Below are 16,299 nucleotides of genomic sequence, written 5' to 3'. Positions count from 1 at the left end.
AAAGCTACGTGCGCCGAAGCTTCGGTTTCCCCTCCTGCTGTGATGTTCAGCGGGCCACCTGACCTTTTCACTTGGGCTTCAAGCTGAGAGCAAGCGCTGGCCACCTCACACCGCCGGGAGGCGCTGTCGTGCCCTAGAAACACGTTCCCACCTGGCCCCAGCGCTCCCGCGCGGGCGCACGCCGTAGGACGCAAACGACCACTGGCTCACCGTGCTACTTTTCTCCCGCCCCCTCTCGTTTTTGTCCAATGAGCCTCTGACTCCGCCCACCTCCGCCCGACTGCCCCGCCCCTGGCGTCTGGGCTCCCGGGCCAAGATGGCGGGGGCGCGCGTGCGCGCTGGCTCGCAGCTTCCCGGGAGGAGGAGCGAGTGGCCGCTGGGGTAACAGCAGCTCTGCTCCCCGGGCGAGGGCGGCGGTGCTGGGCGGGGCCGGGCTCGGGGCTCGCGGCGCGGCTGCAGGCGCTGTGCGAGGCTGTGCGGGGCCGCGAGGTGCTCGGGGCCGCCGAGAGGCCGTGCGCGCTGAGCAGAGCTCCGCGGCCGCCCTGCTGCTCGCCCTGAGTGACGTCGCGCCCCGGTGCCCAGCATGACCGAGCTACGGCAGAGGGCTGTCCGCGAGGACGCACCTTCGGAGGACAAGGTAGAGGCGTCGTTCAGCGTGGAGGGGCGCGCCGGCTGCCCCGCTCTCTGACCTTTGCCGCGGCCCTCGGCCTCAGGCCTGGGCTGCGCCGCCGAGGGTCGGCGGGCGCCCTTCGCTCTCCGCACAGCCGCCTGCGGGCGCGGGGAGTGGCGCGTGAGCTCGGGGTGGGGTGTCCGCGCCCTCCCTAGGCCTTCCTGGTGTGGGCTCAACACCCCACAGACCTTGCTTGTGGCCCCGGGACTGTGATTTCGGCTCCCCGCTGGCCTTAGAAGTGCTGTGGTTATTGGGGGGTAAGGAGACCCAGGCCATATAGCATTTGTCCCCTGAGAGAGAAAACACTTTCTTGAATTTGATGAAAACATTACATCCGTTGGTTCTATTAGAGGGGCGTCTTGATGCACGCAGTGAGCCGGCCGGTTAGTGAGAAGGTGTGTGCTCCCGATGGTGGGTTTGTTTACTGCGCCAAGTGTGGGCATTGATGGGGTAAAAGAGGGAGGTAAGGAGGAGGCCATTTTGGCAGGGACACAGCCAGTGTGGGGGGCTCCTTTGGTTGAAAGTGCAAGGTTTGTGTGGAGAAGTTGAGGAAGGTGCAGAGTGCTTGTTCTACCGTGGACGTCGAATGACGGCATTTGTGCTTCTTGACTTAGCAGTGGTCAGGATCAGTGATGGGTAGAGCGGACGGAGGCAGCCTGGACCAGAATGATGGAGACTGGTTAACTCAGGGATTGCCAGCTGGTGACCTGCAGAAGCTTCCTTAGGCCTCCAAGCTGATACGGAAATAATGGTTCTGTTGACGGTGTTACCAGCTTGTCTTCAATAGTGGAGACTCTGCCGCGTTTCCCCTGATTAATAGTTGACAGAGTTTAGTATCTTTTTGTTTGTTCTAGATAGGTTTCTGTGTGTAGCCGTGGCTGACCTGGAACTTGCTCTGTAGATTAGGCTGGCCTTGATCTCAGAGATCTGAGTGCTGCGAAGGTGTGCCACCATGCCCGGCTTAGTTGTCAAACCTCCCCCCCCTCCCCACCGCCGCCGCCGCTGTTCAAGGAAACATCATCAAGCCCGGAGCACCCACTTTTGTCGTCTGAACTTTTGTTTATTTGGTTTTAGACAGACTCTGTGAACCCCTGCCATCTGGCTTGGACCTCAGGGTAGGCACCTTTGCCTACCCTGTGCTATATAGTTAAAGGCATGAGCCACCCAGCCAGCTTGTACTCTTTGTCTTTAAATCGGTTAGAGAGAACATCAGGAAGGAAACAAGCATAAGCTTTGGTGACAGGATGCCAACAGTAATTTTACTGGGAAGCACGGTTCAGATGAAAGATAAAGGGCTTAAACACCTTTGTGACTTCTGTGGACGGTGGGTCATCAGAGAACTCTGTCCTTTGGAGAAAGCTTAGGGCTGAGGTCCAGAGTTAGATTGCAAAGACAGTACTTACAACTCTGGTCTTCCCCTTGACTGTAGTGGATTGGCCCTGGAGAATGCTTTGTTCGCTCTGAGTCCTCCTTGTTGAGTTTGAAGGCCACTCTGGGAACCTGTCTGATTGAGGAGGACTTCATACTTAAAGCTAGTGGGGCCCCTGGATTAAGGTGTGAGAAGAGGGAGAAGGAAGAAGGCCTACCTGGCTGCCTGTGTTCCCTGCAGAGATAGGTCAATCTGATCTCTGAATCCTTCTAGTGAGGCCAGCCTGGTCTACAGAGCAAATTCCAGGGCTACACAGAGAAACCCTGTCTTGAAAACAAAACGGACAAACAAAAAGTCTGATAGCTGTTGGAATACAGCTACGAACGCTCACTCAGACACATACACACGCATAAACACACACACATATGCACACATATTTACTTAAAAAGTTAAGGCCAAACGACTATGATGTTAGTAGGGCCGAAGCAGTTTTCACCCTCCCTACCCAGCCCTTCGGCCCCATTCCCTAAATGGAGTGTCAGCTGGTTCTTAGTATTCGCATGCATGTTTTACGTAGAAAAGATATGAGGAGCTGTCCGGCCTTAGTCATTTCAAGAGCATTTAAGCCTCGTGTGATGTGAAAGAGGCTTGTGGTTGGTTTTGAGGTCTCCCAGGTGTGTGCTCCCTCAAATATAGCTGTTATGCATTCTGCTTAAAAGATTGTGGGCAGTTAGCCCATGCACGGTAATGATTACTTATTATTTCTGAGTTGTCATGTGTAGGATTTTTAGTAAAATAAAAAATAAATATAAAATATTAAAAATAAAAACTGATTTTAATAAAATAATAAAAAGATAATTTAAAAAAATTAATGCATTTAGGAAGTAGTGAAATGCCTTATTATCTTTTGATGAATGCATATAGTAACATTTTAAAATCTTAATTTTTTTTTGTTGTTGTTTTTTCAAGGCAGGGTTTTTCTGTGTAGCCTTGGCTGTCCTGGACTTGCTTTATAGACCAGGTTAGCCTTGAACTCTGGCTGCTTCTACTTCCCTGAGCGCTTGGATTAAATGTGTGTGCCACTACACCTGGCTTAAATCTTATTTATTTATTTATTTATTTATTTATTTATTTATTTATTCACTTATCTATCTATCTATCTATCTATCTATCTATCTATCTATCTATCTATCTATCTATCTATTATGTATACAATGTCTGCATGTACACCTGCTTGCCAGCAGAGGGCACCAGATCTCATTATAGATGGTTGTGAGCCACCATGTGGTTGCTGGGAATTGAACTCAGGACCTCTGGAAGAGCAGCCAGTGCTCTTAGCCTCTGAGCTGTCTCTCCAGCCTCCAAATCTTACTTCTTCAGAGAGCTGTTTGCTTTTATTTATGTTTGTATGTGTTTCTGTGTGTATGTGCATGTGTGTATGGGTGCCCATGAGGCCAGAAGGGGGTAGTAAATGCCCTGGAACTACTCTTGGGTGCTTGTGAGCTTCCTGATATAGGTGCTGGCTACATGCAAGAGCAGCAAGTACTGTTAAGCATAGACCCAGGTCACCACCCAGTTGCTATTCATTGTCTCTTAGACTGGAGAAGACCTACTTCCACAATTATGGTTTTGCTATCACTGTTGTGTCACAATCCAAGGGCTTAGGTATAACGAAGCACTACTGTCTTTTTAGGGAAATGAGTAGTGAAACTTGAACTCTGTTACTTCATAGGATGAAAATCCAAAAAACAATTTTCAAGACAATTCTTTAAAGAACAATTTTGAAAGATTACTCAAAATGTTACAGTTGCTAAACTGTGTTTGCAAATCTGTCTTGTTACTAGACAATCACCACTATTAAAATAATCTGGAGAATGTGTTTATAAAAGTCAGGAGGCATTTTGTTATATTTAGCATCCTAGAATGGAATTCTCAAAGCCAGTTGCTAATAAAGGAAGTGTTCTCTTGGGATCTAGAGTCCCAAAGCAATTGCCAAACTAAGACCCTTGGATGTTAAGCTTTAGGACTGGTCTCTGCTGCCAGCAAAAGGATGAAACTTGGACTAATGTACTAAAAATGGTTGGATTGGCATTTTAGGAGATTTGTTGTGGACTTACATGGAAGGTTCTGGGTTTTCTACTTTACTTAGATGCTGACATGGTGTGAAAATATAGCGTTAGTTGTTTTAAGGGCTCCCATTCTTCTGCCTATCCATTCTAGATGGATGAAGTTAGTATAGGTAGGTAACAAGTCACTCATCTGTCTGTTTGTCCATCTGTCCGTCCGTCCATCCATCCATCCAGAAACAGAGACTTGTTTTGGACCTTAGGCTGGTCTCAGACTTGCAATGTAGTGTAAGTTGGTCTTGATTGGAAACTCTTTTGTCTCTGTCTTCCCAGGCTGGTATTACAGGTGTATGCCAATCTGATTAGAAAGGAAAATTCAGGTTTTAGCTGCAGATAATTCAAAGCATCAGTGAGATCAGCCTTGCACCTGGGCTCTTCTGTAAGTCATTCTGCCAAACAGAAGGCTTTTGTCAAGCCCGTATTCTAAGTGGGAACACTGCATGTGCTTCATAGGTCATTTGAGTGGATTCAGTGTGTATACAGGGTAAACACCGAGACAGAGCATGGTGCACTGAGAACATGTTAGCCACTGTTGCTGCTGCATAAAATAGATTTTTTATAGAATTTAAATTAATTTTTTGTACGTATTGGCATGTGTTTAAACTTGCAAGTTATATTTAGAATAATGGTTGGCCTTCTGTGACCTGTTTTGAGTTCATTTTCTTGATGAAATTTTTCAGTACTCAGATGACACACTTTAATTGTAGAAGGAACACTAGGCATTTGTGTGTGCAGTCTCTGCTTTGGTACGCGGGGGGCAGTTCGTCCTAGGCTTTCAAGCATATTAGGCAAGTGAGCCACCACTGAGCCATATCTCCAACCCATTTTTACTTTTTTTTTTTTTTTGTCAGAGAGTGTGTAAGTTGATCAGGTTGGCTTTGGAGTTGGGTTGCACCCTGAAGGTAGGTAGGATGCAGGCACCAGTTCTGGATTGTAGTTATCTTCTTCCGTAGCATCAGCTATGGTACTTCAAGATGCTCCTGAATAATCAAAATGTTTTTCTGATAGATTTTGGGAATAAACTACTGAGATATTATTTTAAGAGCTATAACTAGGTTTTCAGAGGCAGAATTATGCTATTTATCTTTAATTTTTATAATTGAAAAGATTATCTTATATGTGTCAGGGTCTTGCCTTGGCTGCATGTATCTATGTATACTGTGTGTGTACCTGGTGCCCATAGAGTCAGAAGAGGCCATTGGAGGCCCTGGATCTAGAATTATTGATGGTTGAGAGCAGGCATGTGGGTGCTAGGAACTGAATCCATGTCCTCTGCAAGAGTAAGTGCTTTTAACCACTGAAGCATCCCTCCAGCCCTGTGAATTATTTCTTTTTTAAAAAGTTTTTACATGAGGAGTGAGTTGGGAATTGAAAAAGTAGTAAACCTTAAGCATGGCTTGTAGACTTTATGTAGGGAAATGACGGAAAAGGTAAGTTTATCATACACCCTAGCATTTTAGGTTTCTAAAAGAAAAGTAAATATTTATTTATTATTTGCTGTGTGAGGTGTACATTGGCAGATGTCAGGTCAGAAGATAACTTGCAGGAATGGGTCTGTCCTGCCTGTAGGACCCTGGAGTTTGCACTTAGGTTGGCAGTAAACACCTTTACCCATTGAGCCATCTTGCTGTTTTTTATGTTGGAAAAACAATATTATTTTAAGGACTCAGTTACTTCCCAACTTATGACTGCTTGAAATCCACCCCTACCCCCTCCCGCCCCAAGCAAAGCTAATTTAATTCAAAATACTTTGTCTTTACATGCGTTAGTATTTCTTTAAGACGATTCAGTATCCTCTATAAATGTTAACCTGCCGTCTTTGACTCTAGGACCACAAGGGCTCTGAGAGGTGATCACTTCCTGTAACAGGTGCCACCGTCTGCAGAGTTAGGTTTCCCGCCTAAGTAAGGCAACGTAGCTAGTTCGGTGCAGGGTTGCTAGTGTGAAGCCCTTCCAGTTTTCTCTCATATTGCATAATGAGAGAAAAGGGTATAGGATTTAAGGGTATAGGATTACTTTTAATTGAAAGTCTTTATTCTTGTATTAATGAGTATTGGTTTGAAGAAAAAAAAAAGGCCTTATTCTTATGTATTTATTTTTCTTGACTTTCTTTTTTTTGAGACAGAACCTCACCATATATTCCTGGCAATTCTGGGACTCAATGTGTAGACCAGAATGACCTTGAATTCACAGAGATCCTCCTGGCTCTGTCTCCTGAGTGCTGGGACTAAAGGCATGTGCCACCATTTGAAGCCTAATTTTCTTATGTAGTTGTAAATAAAAAGTTGCAAAAACCATGTTTTAAAATGCAAAATGTTAAAAGCAAGTGAGGTCTCATAGTGTGTGGGGGGAGAGAATTTTTTTTTTTTTTTTTTCAAGAGAAAGTAGATTAGACAGTTCTCAATCCTTGGTTCTAATTTATATACTTTGAAGTCCATCCCTAAGGGTAGCCACTGGTGGTATTGGGGTTGGGGGATTGGAACATCCTTGAATGGAACTCCCTTTTCAGGCTCGGCCACCACAGAGCTTCACTCAGAGCAGTGTGAGTGTGTGAGGCTGCTAGAGGAAGTGCTGGCCAGGCATGACTAAGCATCAGAACCCTCTGTTCCAGCACCATCCGTCATCAGTGGTGAGCGCTTTTCAGAACATTCTCTCTCAGTCTGCTGTGTACACTGCCTGTGCTCTAATATTCACTGTGTCTCCGGTTGAGGTTGGTGTCAGTCTGTACGGGTAATAACTCCAGAGGTGTGTGCTCATGCTCACATGGGCTGGGGGTGGAACCCAGGGCTTGTACAGCTAGGTAGGCCATCTATCACTGACCTCTATCACAGCCTCTATACCAGTTTGATTCCCAGTGATCTCTTTTTTCCCCCCGATTTAAATTGGTTTTGATTTGGTCGTGTAGGAACTTAAACCCAGGCCATAATGGCTCCTACTTCAAGTATTCTACACCTCCAGCCCTTAAAAAAATTAAAAATTAGCATTCCTGTGTGCGTGAGTGTATATGTGTGTAGGTAAACATGCTACAGTGAGTGTGTGGAGGTTGGAGGACAGCTTTGTGGAGTCAGTTCCCTTCTTCCACTTTTAGTTGTGTTCCTGGGTTTGAATTGAGGTCACCATCTCTAAGGCCAAGCCCTAGGTTTTTGGAGACAAGATCTCTCATGTAATTCCAGCCACCTTGAACTCGGGATCATTCTCTACCTCTTCCTCCTAAATGCTTAGGTTGTAGTCACGTGTCACTGTTGCTGGCTGAGAAACTCATTGAAAGTGAATCTTGTATTTGCATTTCACAGTGCAAATATGTGTCCGTATGTCTAGTTTTCACACTTGTCTGTCATTCTGAGGTTGTATAGGCCGAGCAGATTCCTTCATATAGCTTGTTTAGCTGCACCTGTGCCGTGACAGTTTCCAGTCCCTGACTGGTACAAGAGGCCGTGGGGTTAAAAAAGCACAGCCACTCCTCCAGTTTGGAAAAGAGACTTGGGCTCTTGACTGTTAAGTGTGCCAGGGTCTTGTTGAATGAATGCTGATTTGTTCCTGGCACTGAGCAGAGTGTCTGCTTTCCAAGGCTTGTTGTGTAGTAGCTGCTTGACTGGGGGAGTAGTGAGGCACACCCCTCCACCCACCCACCCAGTAGTCACCTTCACTGTGCCAGTCACTGATCTTTGACCTCGTGTTTATCCAGCCCACAAGCCTGCATGACCTCGCAAAGAAAGTTAAATTTTATCATGTTCTTTTAACTGGCAGTGCTTGCTGGGTCGCGACGAGTCTCCTTGCTCCTGCCTGCTTTCCCCAGAGATACTCCTTTCTTAGTGAGCTGAAGAGCCCCTGCATGCTGGTATCAAGAAAGGCTTGACCTGTCTTGCCGAGGTCAGATGTCCCTTTGATTTGGTGCATGTGACATCAGCCTCTTTGTGATATGGTCCCCACAGACCCATTTTGACCATTCCTGAAGACTTGCCTGAGAGTTTGAAAAAGCTTTGGAGCCAGGCGTTGGTGGCATGCACCTTTAATCCCAGCATTTGGGAAGCAGAGACAGGTGAATCTATGAGTTAGAGGCCAGCCTGGTCTACAGAGCTAGTTTCAGGACAGCCAGGGCCACACAGAGAAACCCTGTCTCAAAAAACAAAACAAGGAAAGCTTTGGGACGTGTTGGGGTTGGTCAGGTGCTATGTACTCTAATGCTAAACACTGGCTTCTGAGTTGTGGTTGCAGTAGAGGGAGTCACTACCGTAGTCTTTGTTGTGTAAACTTTGCTCTACCTGATTTAGTTACTTGGTTAATAAAATAGCTAGAAGCTTGCAACTGGGCAGCCTGAGAAGTAGGCGGAGCTTAGGTTCCCTGGCTTGGGGTCAGATGGAGACCACAAGGAAAGGGAAGAAAAGAGGAAATAGAAGGTGTAGCAGGAGGAGAAGGAAGTAGGTATGGGAAAATATGGACTATGAGCATGTGGCCATGAAGGTTGGCCTGATGGAACAGAACAGAAGTAGCCCAGACAGGAACAAGTATGGCAAGTAACTTGGGGAGTGTAATTGGGGAAGATTTAAAGGTGACGCTCTTTTTGAATATCTGATATTGAGAGTTGCCTGTCACAGACACTCCCAATTTGGTGATTCTTAGAGCTGTGTGCTCCCCGTCTGTTTCCTGGCTAGTGTTGTGGTTTCAGCCGTCTGAACACATACATTCCTAGGTCCTTTCATCGGTGCAAACTTGGCTTGTCTCATACCTGAGTTTGTCATCTTCTCTATGCTGACCTTATTCCTACAGTTTCCTTTCCTCCTCCACTAGAACCACAGGTCCCTCAGTTATTCAGGCTTTGGGCCCATTAGATAAGCTGCTGCCAAGTCTGACAGCCTGAATCTTGTGTATCTCCTCTGCTCCTCTGAGGAGTCCAGGACTCAGGTTCTAAGTGTTACTAGGATTTCTTATCTGCTGCCCTGGCACAATTCCTGTTGTTCAGGACTTGATGCCTTCACTCTTGTAAACTCTTCACCTTGAGCCTCTTCTAGCTCTTCAGGATGGGCTCTAAGCACCTACTCTAGTCCGTCTGTGCTTCTGTCCTCTAGCACTTCTGAAGCTATGCTATGAATCATAGAACAAAGACATGGAACCCTCTCTGTGTCCTTGTGCTCCCTTCTGCTGGACACCTTTGCCATCTATCTTGTTCCGTCCCTGCAGTGGCTTTTGTTGTCACCCTCTTCCACTTGGACTTAATCCCACTGGAAACATTCTTGCCTGTATTATAGAAACAAATGTATACGGATAAGAATACAGGCCACCTGTGAACCCATGAGAGACAGGGCTGTGGTTTGGCTCCTGCTCAGGTGTGACTGAAATAGCCACCATGAGCTCACAGTTTTCCTCTTTGTGCTAATGGGGGCGGGGTTTGAGACAGGGTTTCTCTGTGTAACAGCCTTGGCTGTCCTAGAACTTGCTTTGTAGACCAGGCTGGCCTCGAACTCACAAAGATCACAGCGCTTGGGGAGGCAGAGGCAGGTGGATCACAGTGAGTTTGAGGCCAGCCTAGTCTACAAAGTAAGCCCAGGTCGGCCAAAGCTACACAGAGAAACCCTTTCTCGTAAAAACCTTAAAAAAAAAAAAAAAAAAGAGAAGAAAAAAAAAAAAAAAAGAGAGAGAAAGCTCCACCTGTCCCTGCTTCCCAAGTGCTTGGGCTAAAGGCATGCACTGCCGCTGGCCCGCCGAAGTGTTGTCCTGACTATGAAGAAACAGGTGAAGATAAAGACATTTATTGTAGAAGCACCAAAAAGAAAGAAAAAATGGTCTTAATTCTGCTGTTTGGGCACCACCATTAATATTTTGATATATATGTCATTTCATTTCAGACATTTTACACATTCTTTCATTCTGTATATACAGCTACTTTATGGCATGTGTTTTCCCCTTTTTCTAGAAATGTGATTTGAATGTTGAGAGTTTAAACTATTTTTTTAAAGATTAAGTTGATTCTGTTTTATTTTTTGTTTGTGTGGGCATTTTGTATGCGTGTGTGTGTGTGTGTGTGTGTGTGTGTGTGTGTGTGTACCACATGTGTGACCAATGCCTGCAGAGGCTCAAAATGGGTGTCAGGTTCCTTTTAACCGGAAGCACAGAAGGTTGTGAGCTGCCATGTGGATACTGGGAATCAGACCCGGGTCCTCTGGAAGAGCAGTGAGTGCTCCTAACCACTGAGCCATCTCTTCAGGTCCCCAGCATCTTAAATTTTTTTTTTATTGTATTTATTTGTGTACATGTGGCAGTCAGGACAGCTTATGGGACTTATTTCCTTCCTTTTCCATCTGTGGGTTCTGGAGACTTAATTTAGGCCATCAGGCTTGGTGAGTGGTGCCTTTTTAAAAATTTTAATTAACTGAGCTATCTTGCTGATGCTCACCATCATTTTTTAAAAATAATTTATTTTTATGTATATTGGTGTTTTGACTGTACATATGTCTGTATGAGAGTGTCAGATGCTCTGGAACAGGAGTTAGAGACAATTGTGAGCTGCCGTGTAGGTGTTGGGAATTGAACCCAGGTCCTCCTGAAGAGCAGACAGGGCTCTACCACTTAGCCATCTCTGCAGCCCTCACCATCATTTTTTTAAACTTAAAAAAAATTATTTTTATGTGTATGTACCTGCATGAGTTTGTGTGTACCACATGGGTGCAGGACCCTGCAGAAGTCAGAAGGTTTTGGATCCCAGGAGTTACAGGAGGTTTTGAGCTGCCAAAAAGGTGCAAGGAACCAAACTCAGTTCTTCTGCAAGCACAAGTATTTTTAACCATTAGCCATCTCTCCAGCACCCCGCCCCCATCATTTTAACAGATATAGGCCATTGTGTTTTGTGCTGAGCCTTAGTCTATTAAACTAGTTAAGAATTAAAATGGTTTTAAGTGTTTGGTTATTATAATTAGTGCTGTATAAGTTAACTCTAGTTAAACAAAAAAAGAAAACAAACACTAAATTCTTCTATTCGTGCATGATCTCCTTGGAAGATTATTTTATGTAGAACTACTGACCCAGAAAACATATCTACATAACATAACTGAGTTTTTATTTATTTTTATTTTTTAAATTTTTTAAAAGATTTATTTATTGTCTATACAGTGTTCTGTCTGCATGAACACCTGCGTGCCCGAAGAGGGCAATATAGATGGTTGTGAACCACCATGTGGTTGCTGGGAATTGAACTCTGGACCTCTGGAAGAGCAGCCAGGGCTCTTAACCTCTGAGCTACTTCTCCAGCCCCTGAGTTTTTAAAGATGCCAAAACTTCCACTACATTTTTTCCTGTTAGTATAAAAATGGCCTTTTATTTATTTTTTTGTTTTGTTTTTGACACAGGGTTTCTCTGTGTAGCCTTGGTTGTCCTTGACTCACTTTGTAGACCAGGCTGGCCTCAAACTCACAGAGATCTGCCTGCCTCTGCCTCCCTGAGTGCTGGGATTACAGATGTGCGCTACCAGGCTCAGTTTTTTTGTTTGTTTTTAATAACCTGGTAACTCTTGGTTTCTCCTGTTTGGAATGGCTTGTGCTTTTTGCTCCTGAGCCTTGGGCTCTGACTCCAAAGCTGCTTCCTAATGGCAAGAGGTTATCTCATGTCACTCTTGGACCTGCATTCACTAGTCCAATTATGCCTTGTAAAAGGAACTTTCATTCGCCTGAAGTAATTGTTGTCTTGGAGGCTGACTGCATCTGTCTGTTAACCTAGGCCTAGTCCTGGAAGCTTCTAGTCTATGTACAATCTAACCTAGGCCTAGAATGTTTTCAGCCTCTGAGATTTACTATACAATAAACTCACCCTTTTATGTTCTTTCTGAGCTCATATCTGGTTGGTTCAAGTCAGCTGTTCCAGCTAAAACTCCTCTGCCAGCTGATTCTCTCGACCTCTGAATTGCTCCTCAGACTAACTCCAGCAATGTTTTCTAATCTTCTGGTTCCTTCTCATTTTCTGGCTTGTTGTGTCTTTACCTGTGTCTAGCTTGTTCTCTTATTCAAGCTCTCTCTGTAAAACTTTCCCAGTAAAACTGCTTTCCCTCTCTCTCCTTCTCTGTTGTTCCTTTAGATAGCTTCCCCTTCCTTTCTGTTCTTGTGAGAGCTAGGCAAATCCTATTCTGTCAAATCTTTCTCTGATTCAATTTTTTCTGCCACTCAATTAAACATCACTTTCAAACATGGGTGCTTCCTTTTACAAACTAACTTTACCTTCATTGTTTGGTATTAATGGTGGAATTAATTAATCACCATGCCCGGCTTTAAGCTTTTCTTTACCTGAAACTTGCTCTATATTAGGCTGGCCTTGAACTCAAATATGCTTGCCTCTGTCTCCCAGATAAAGGCGTGTTTGTATTCCAGCCAGATCACACAGCCTAGAAGGTCTTTGGATGTGATCTCTTGCTGGAGCATCCATGTTCTGAAATAAATTCCCTCTACGACGGCTTTTATCACAGCATCTACAAACCCGGGGGTGGGGGGGAAACTTAGGCGTTCTTGCTGAGATCCAGTGTTATGAGAAATGGCTTGTTCGCTTCTCTGGTGGTAAGTACGGTACTTCTCAGAGTTAACAGACAGCCATTTTGAGTGCTGAGACTTTTAGCAGGCTGGTCACAATTTCTTTTCCAAAGACTGAAATTTACTGCAGTTGAAGCACTGAACATTTTAGTATCCAAGACTTTAATGGCTACCGGGAAAGCTAATGGTGGTAATGTCTTAATGTAAGGATTAACACTTTCTCTTGAAATGGACTGTTTCTCTGAAACTCTTTTGCCCTATATGGCCTTCTGCTCCTTCCAGCTCCCCAGCCTGCCCAGAGCCTGTGGGAACTCGATCGACACTGAAAGGGCATGGAATAGGGCATGGAGCAGGTCTTGGTGGCAATTGTGGGGAAACTCCAGCTCTCAGTTAGCAGGTCTGAACCCTTTTTCTCCCTTTACCAGTAGTGCTATTTGCTTTCCAAGAGCTTCCGTCTCTACCAACAAAATCTCTAGTTGCACAGCCAGCTCTGCAATCCTTTAAAAAATGAGAGAATTGAGTGACACTTCTGATTTTCCTATTTCAAACATTTTTGTTTCTCATATCCTTTCATATCTACTCGCAACTTTTCCAATTGTTCAACTATTCTTCCAACCTTATTTGAAATGGAATACAGGAAGAAGACTGAGCAAAAACAGAAAATTCCTCCAGGGAGCAAAGCATGAGAGAACCCAGTGGCAGCAGACGTAGTGAAACCTTTTGCTTATGCCCTGAAACAGCATGTTCATCCCTTCATACCCTGCTGCCCTCCAGCATTAGAAGCCAGATTTTCTGTTATCCCTCACAGTGGGCACCACATGTTGGCGTGCATTTGTTTTTAATCTGTTTTATTTTATTGGGTTCTTATATCTCTTTCTCCTTTTTTTCCTCCAGTCCTCCAGCCTCCCAACATTAGTAGGATTAGATTGTTGGGTTCCTTGGGGCAAGTCTAATCTTTGTTTCAGTACATCTCCAACTTCTCACTAAATTGCAACAGCACCCAGGAGCAGTAGTGGGGAGCAGGAGCCTTCATTTTTTCTCTCGGCACTCCATGTCTCTCCCCTGGCTCTGGCATTTATTTCCTCTCCAGAGTCCTCAGCATTCAACTGTCTGCAGCTGGCGAAGATCACACCCCTCTCAGAGCCTGCACAAGGCAAATTGCCTGCTGCTGTGGACAGTCTAAAGCAACTTCATATCCCACGCCTGGAATTAACACAGAAACATGTTTACATAACATAACTTGAATCTTTAAACACACCAAAACTTCCACTACACGCCACCGCCACCCACCTCAAATTTTATTTTCTAAATTTATTTATGTATGGGTTGAGTATGCCATGGTATGTATGTGGTCATAGTATCTGATCACTTTCTGAAATCTGAAATTTCTTTCCTTCCATCATGTGGGTTCCACAGGATCATACTCAGGTTTTCAGGCTTGGTAGCAAACATCTTTGCCCACCCAGTCATTGCCCTAGCCCCAGGAGTTTACTTTAAAGTTGCTATATGTATAATTTTTGTTCTTTAAACACAAAAGCATATTTGCATCTGAATTGGATGCTCTTATTTTTACGTAGAGCTAAATCTTAAAAAAAAAAATTGTTAAGTCAGACGTTGTGCACATAGTCTTAATCTCATCACTCAGGAGGCAGAGGCGGATATTTGTGAGTTTGGGGCCCCTGGTCTGCATAGCGACTTCCAGGTTAGCAGGGGCTACATGGAGGCTTCTCCCAGCTCCCTCAGCCTGCTTTTGTGTAGCACCCGGGACTACCAGCCAAGGTGTGGCACTGTATACAGTGAGCTGGGCTCCTCTACTTCAGTCGTCAACAAAAAATGCACCACAGGCATCCCCACAGGCCAGTCTGATGGAGGCATTTTCTTAAGTGAGATTCCCGCTTTGAAAATGACCCTGGCTTGTGTCAAGTTGACATAAAACTACCTACCATACTGACCTTTAGAGTAACAAAATAGTTGATTAGGGAAAGTTTCTCTTTATAGAAAGTGACAAAGGAATGATAGAGTATTAAGGGACTGGGGGAGTGTAGATCAGTGGTCAGGCCATGGGTTCAGTCTCCATTACTACAATAACATTAATGGAGCTGTTTCAGCCCACATTTAGTTAATGGAATGAGATAGTAATTGTGCTCTAGTAGAGGTGGCCAGATACATTTCGTAGTTTCTGATAGAGGAGTCCCCTAGACAAAACCAACTTGCAAGTGACCAGAACTTTCAGTTGGAAAGATTCATTGACAGGAAATTGAAGGGACAAAAGAGTTTATTGTGACAAACACCACTGGAATAATGGCCTGCCTGCTTCTGTGAATAAACAGCTCAGAGATGCTCTACTTCTCCGTGAGACACGGGGTAAGAAGTGAAATCACTACATTAGCAGACTTAAAGAATATTAATAATTTCAGAACTGTATTCGAATGTTGAGCCAATCAAACTTATGCATATTGGGTATATTTGAAATTTATATCTTTATGTATGTATGTATGTATGTATGTATGTATATATGTATGTATGTGTGAGATACATTCTTAGCCAGGTGTGGTAAAATGCAGCATGCCTTTTAATCCCAGCACTTAGAAGACAGAGCTCTGTGAGTTTGAGGCCAGCCTGGGCTACATAGTGAGTTTCAGGGCAGCTAGGGCTATATAGTGAGACCCTGTCTCAAAGAAACAAAGCAAACAAACAAACAGAAACTAAAACAAAAGGAGAGGTGAGGTTTTGCTATGTCCAGGCTCAAGCAGTCTCCTCAGCCTTTCAAATAGCTGGAGCTACAGTGCATCCCTCCTCTGGCTCTTTAATACTGGGTCTTTATTTTAATATAAATGAACTTAACTTTCTTTAATTTTTTTCTTTTTTCCTTTAGAAACAAGAGCCTTATTATGCAGTATTGGCTAGCCTGGAGCTCACTCTGTAGACCAGGCTGGCCTGGAACCAATAGACACCTGACTGCCTCTGCCTTGCTAGTGCTAGAATGAAAGGTGTAAACTAACATACCAAGCTGAACTGACAGTTTCTAATATTTTATTTTACTGTGTCTGCATGTGCTAGTGCTTGCAGAGACCAGAATAGGGCATTAGGTTTCCTGGAACTGGAGTTCTAGGCAAGTTATAAGACATTCAGCGTGGATGCTGGGAAATGAACTCAGGTCCTCTCTAAGAGCAGCAAGCATTCTCAACTGCTGAGCCATCTCTCCAGCCCTGAATACTTTTTCTGACAGTTTGACCCATATGAAGTGCTGATTTTCTGTCCAGCTACATCCCTATTTGTTTTGTGGGGGCATAAACCCATGTCAGGTATGTTTATAGAAATAGTCTTCATTCTCTTACTAGTTTAAGAAACAGAAGTTCATGCCTAGCCTCCATACCTAAATGCACTTAACTGCACTTAAATTACCCAACCACACACATATGCATGTAGTGAAAAGCAAAAAGAAAAGGTGCGGCCAGGTCTGGCATGTGGGAGGTCTTGGGTTTACATTCTATACCAGAAATCAGTCAGGCCAATATCAATATCAGTTATCAGAACACTTAAAATTAAAGCCCATGATAAAACATAAGCATCTGAATGGCTAAAATTGAAAAAGGTGTGAATGTACTAAGAGCTAACAAACATGCA

At 44.4% G+C, this 16,299-nt stretch overlaps 1 protein-coding gene across 2 annotated transcripts in view; it reads left to right on the top strand.

Annotated features, from left to right (window-relative positions):
* The first annotated feature begins 327 nt into the window (after positions 1 to 327).
* Cds2 (CDP-diacylglycerol synthase 2) overlaps positions 328 to 16,299 on the top strand; it is a 53,407-nt gene continuing 37,435 nt past the window's right edge. Inside the window, exon 1 of one of the 2 annotated variants that reach the window (XM_055607466.1) lies at positions 328 to 637. In XM_055607466.1, coding sequence (XP_055463441.1) covers positions 584 to 637 — 54 coding nt within the window. In that variant the 5' untranslated portion in view covers positions 328 to 583. Of the gene's footprint in view, positions 638 to 6,731; positions 6,795 to 16,299 lie in introns of those variants that run through there. The other variant, XM_055607526.1, reaches the window with a different exon arrangement.

This window comes from Psammomys obesus, unplaced genomic scaffold (assembly GCF_907164565.1).
Source record: "Psammomys obesus unplaced genomic scaffold, mPsaObe1.curated_primary_1811, whole genome shotgun sequence".
In the NCBI taxonomy this organism is placed as follows: Eukaryota; Metazoa; Chordata; class Mammalia; order Rodentia; family Muridae; genus Psammomys; species Psammomys obesus.
The sequence above is the reverse complement of the archived record's forward strand: the minus strand, read 5'-3'. Positions and strand labels throughout refer to the sequence as shown.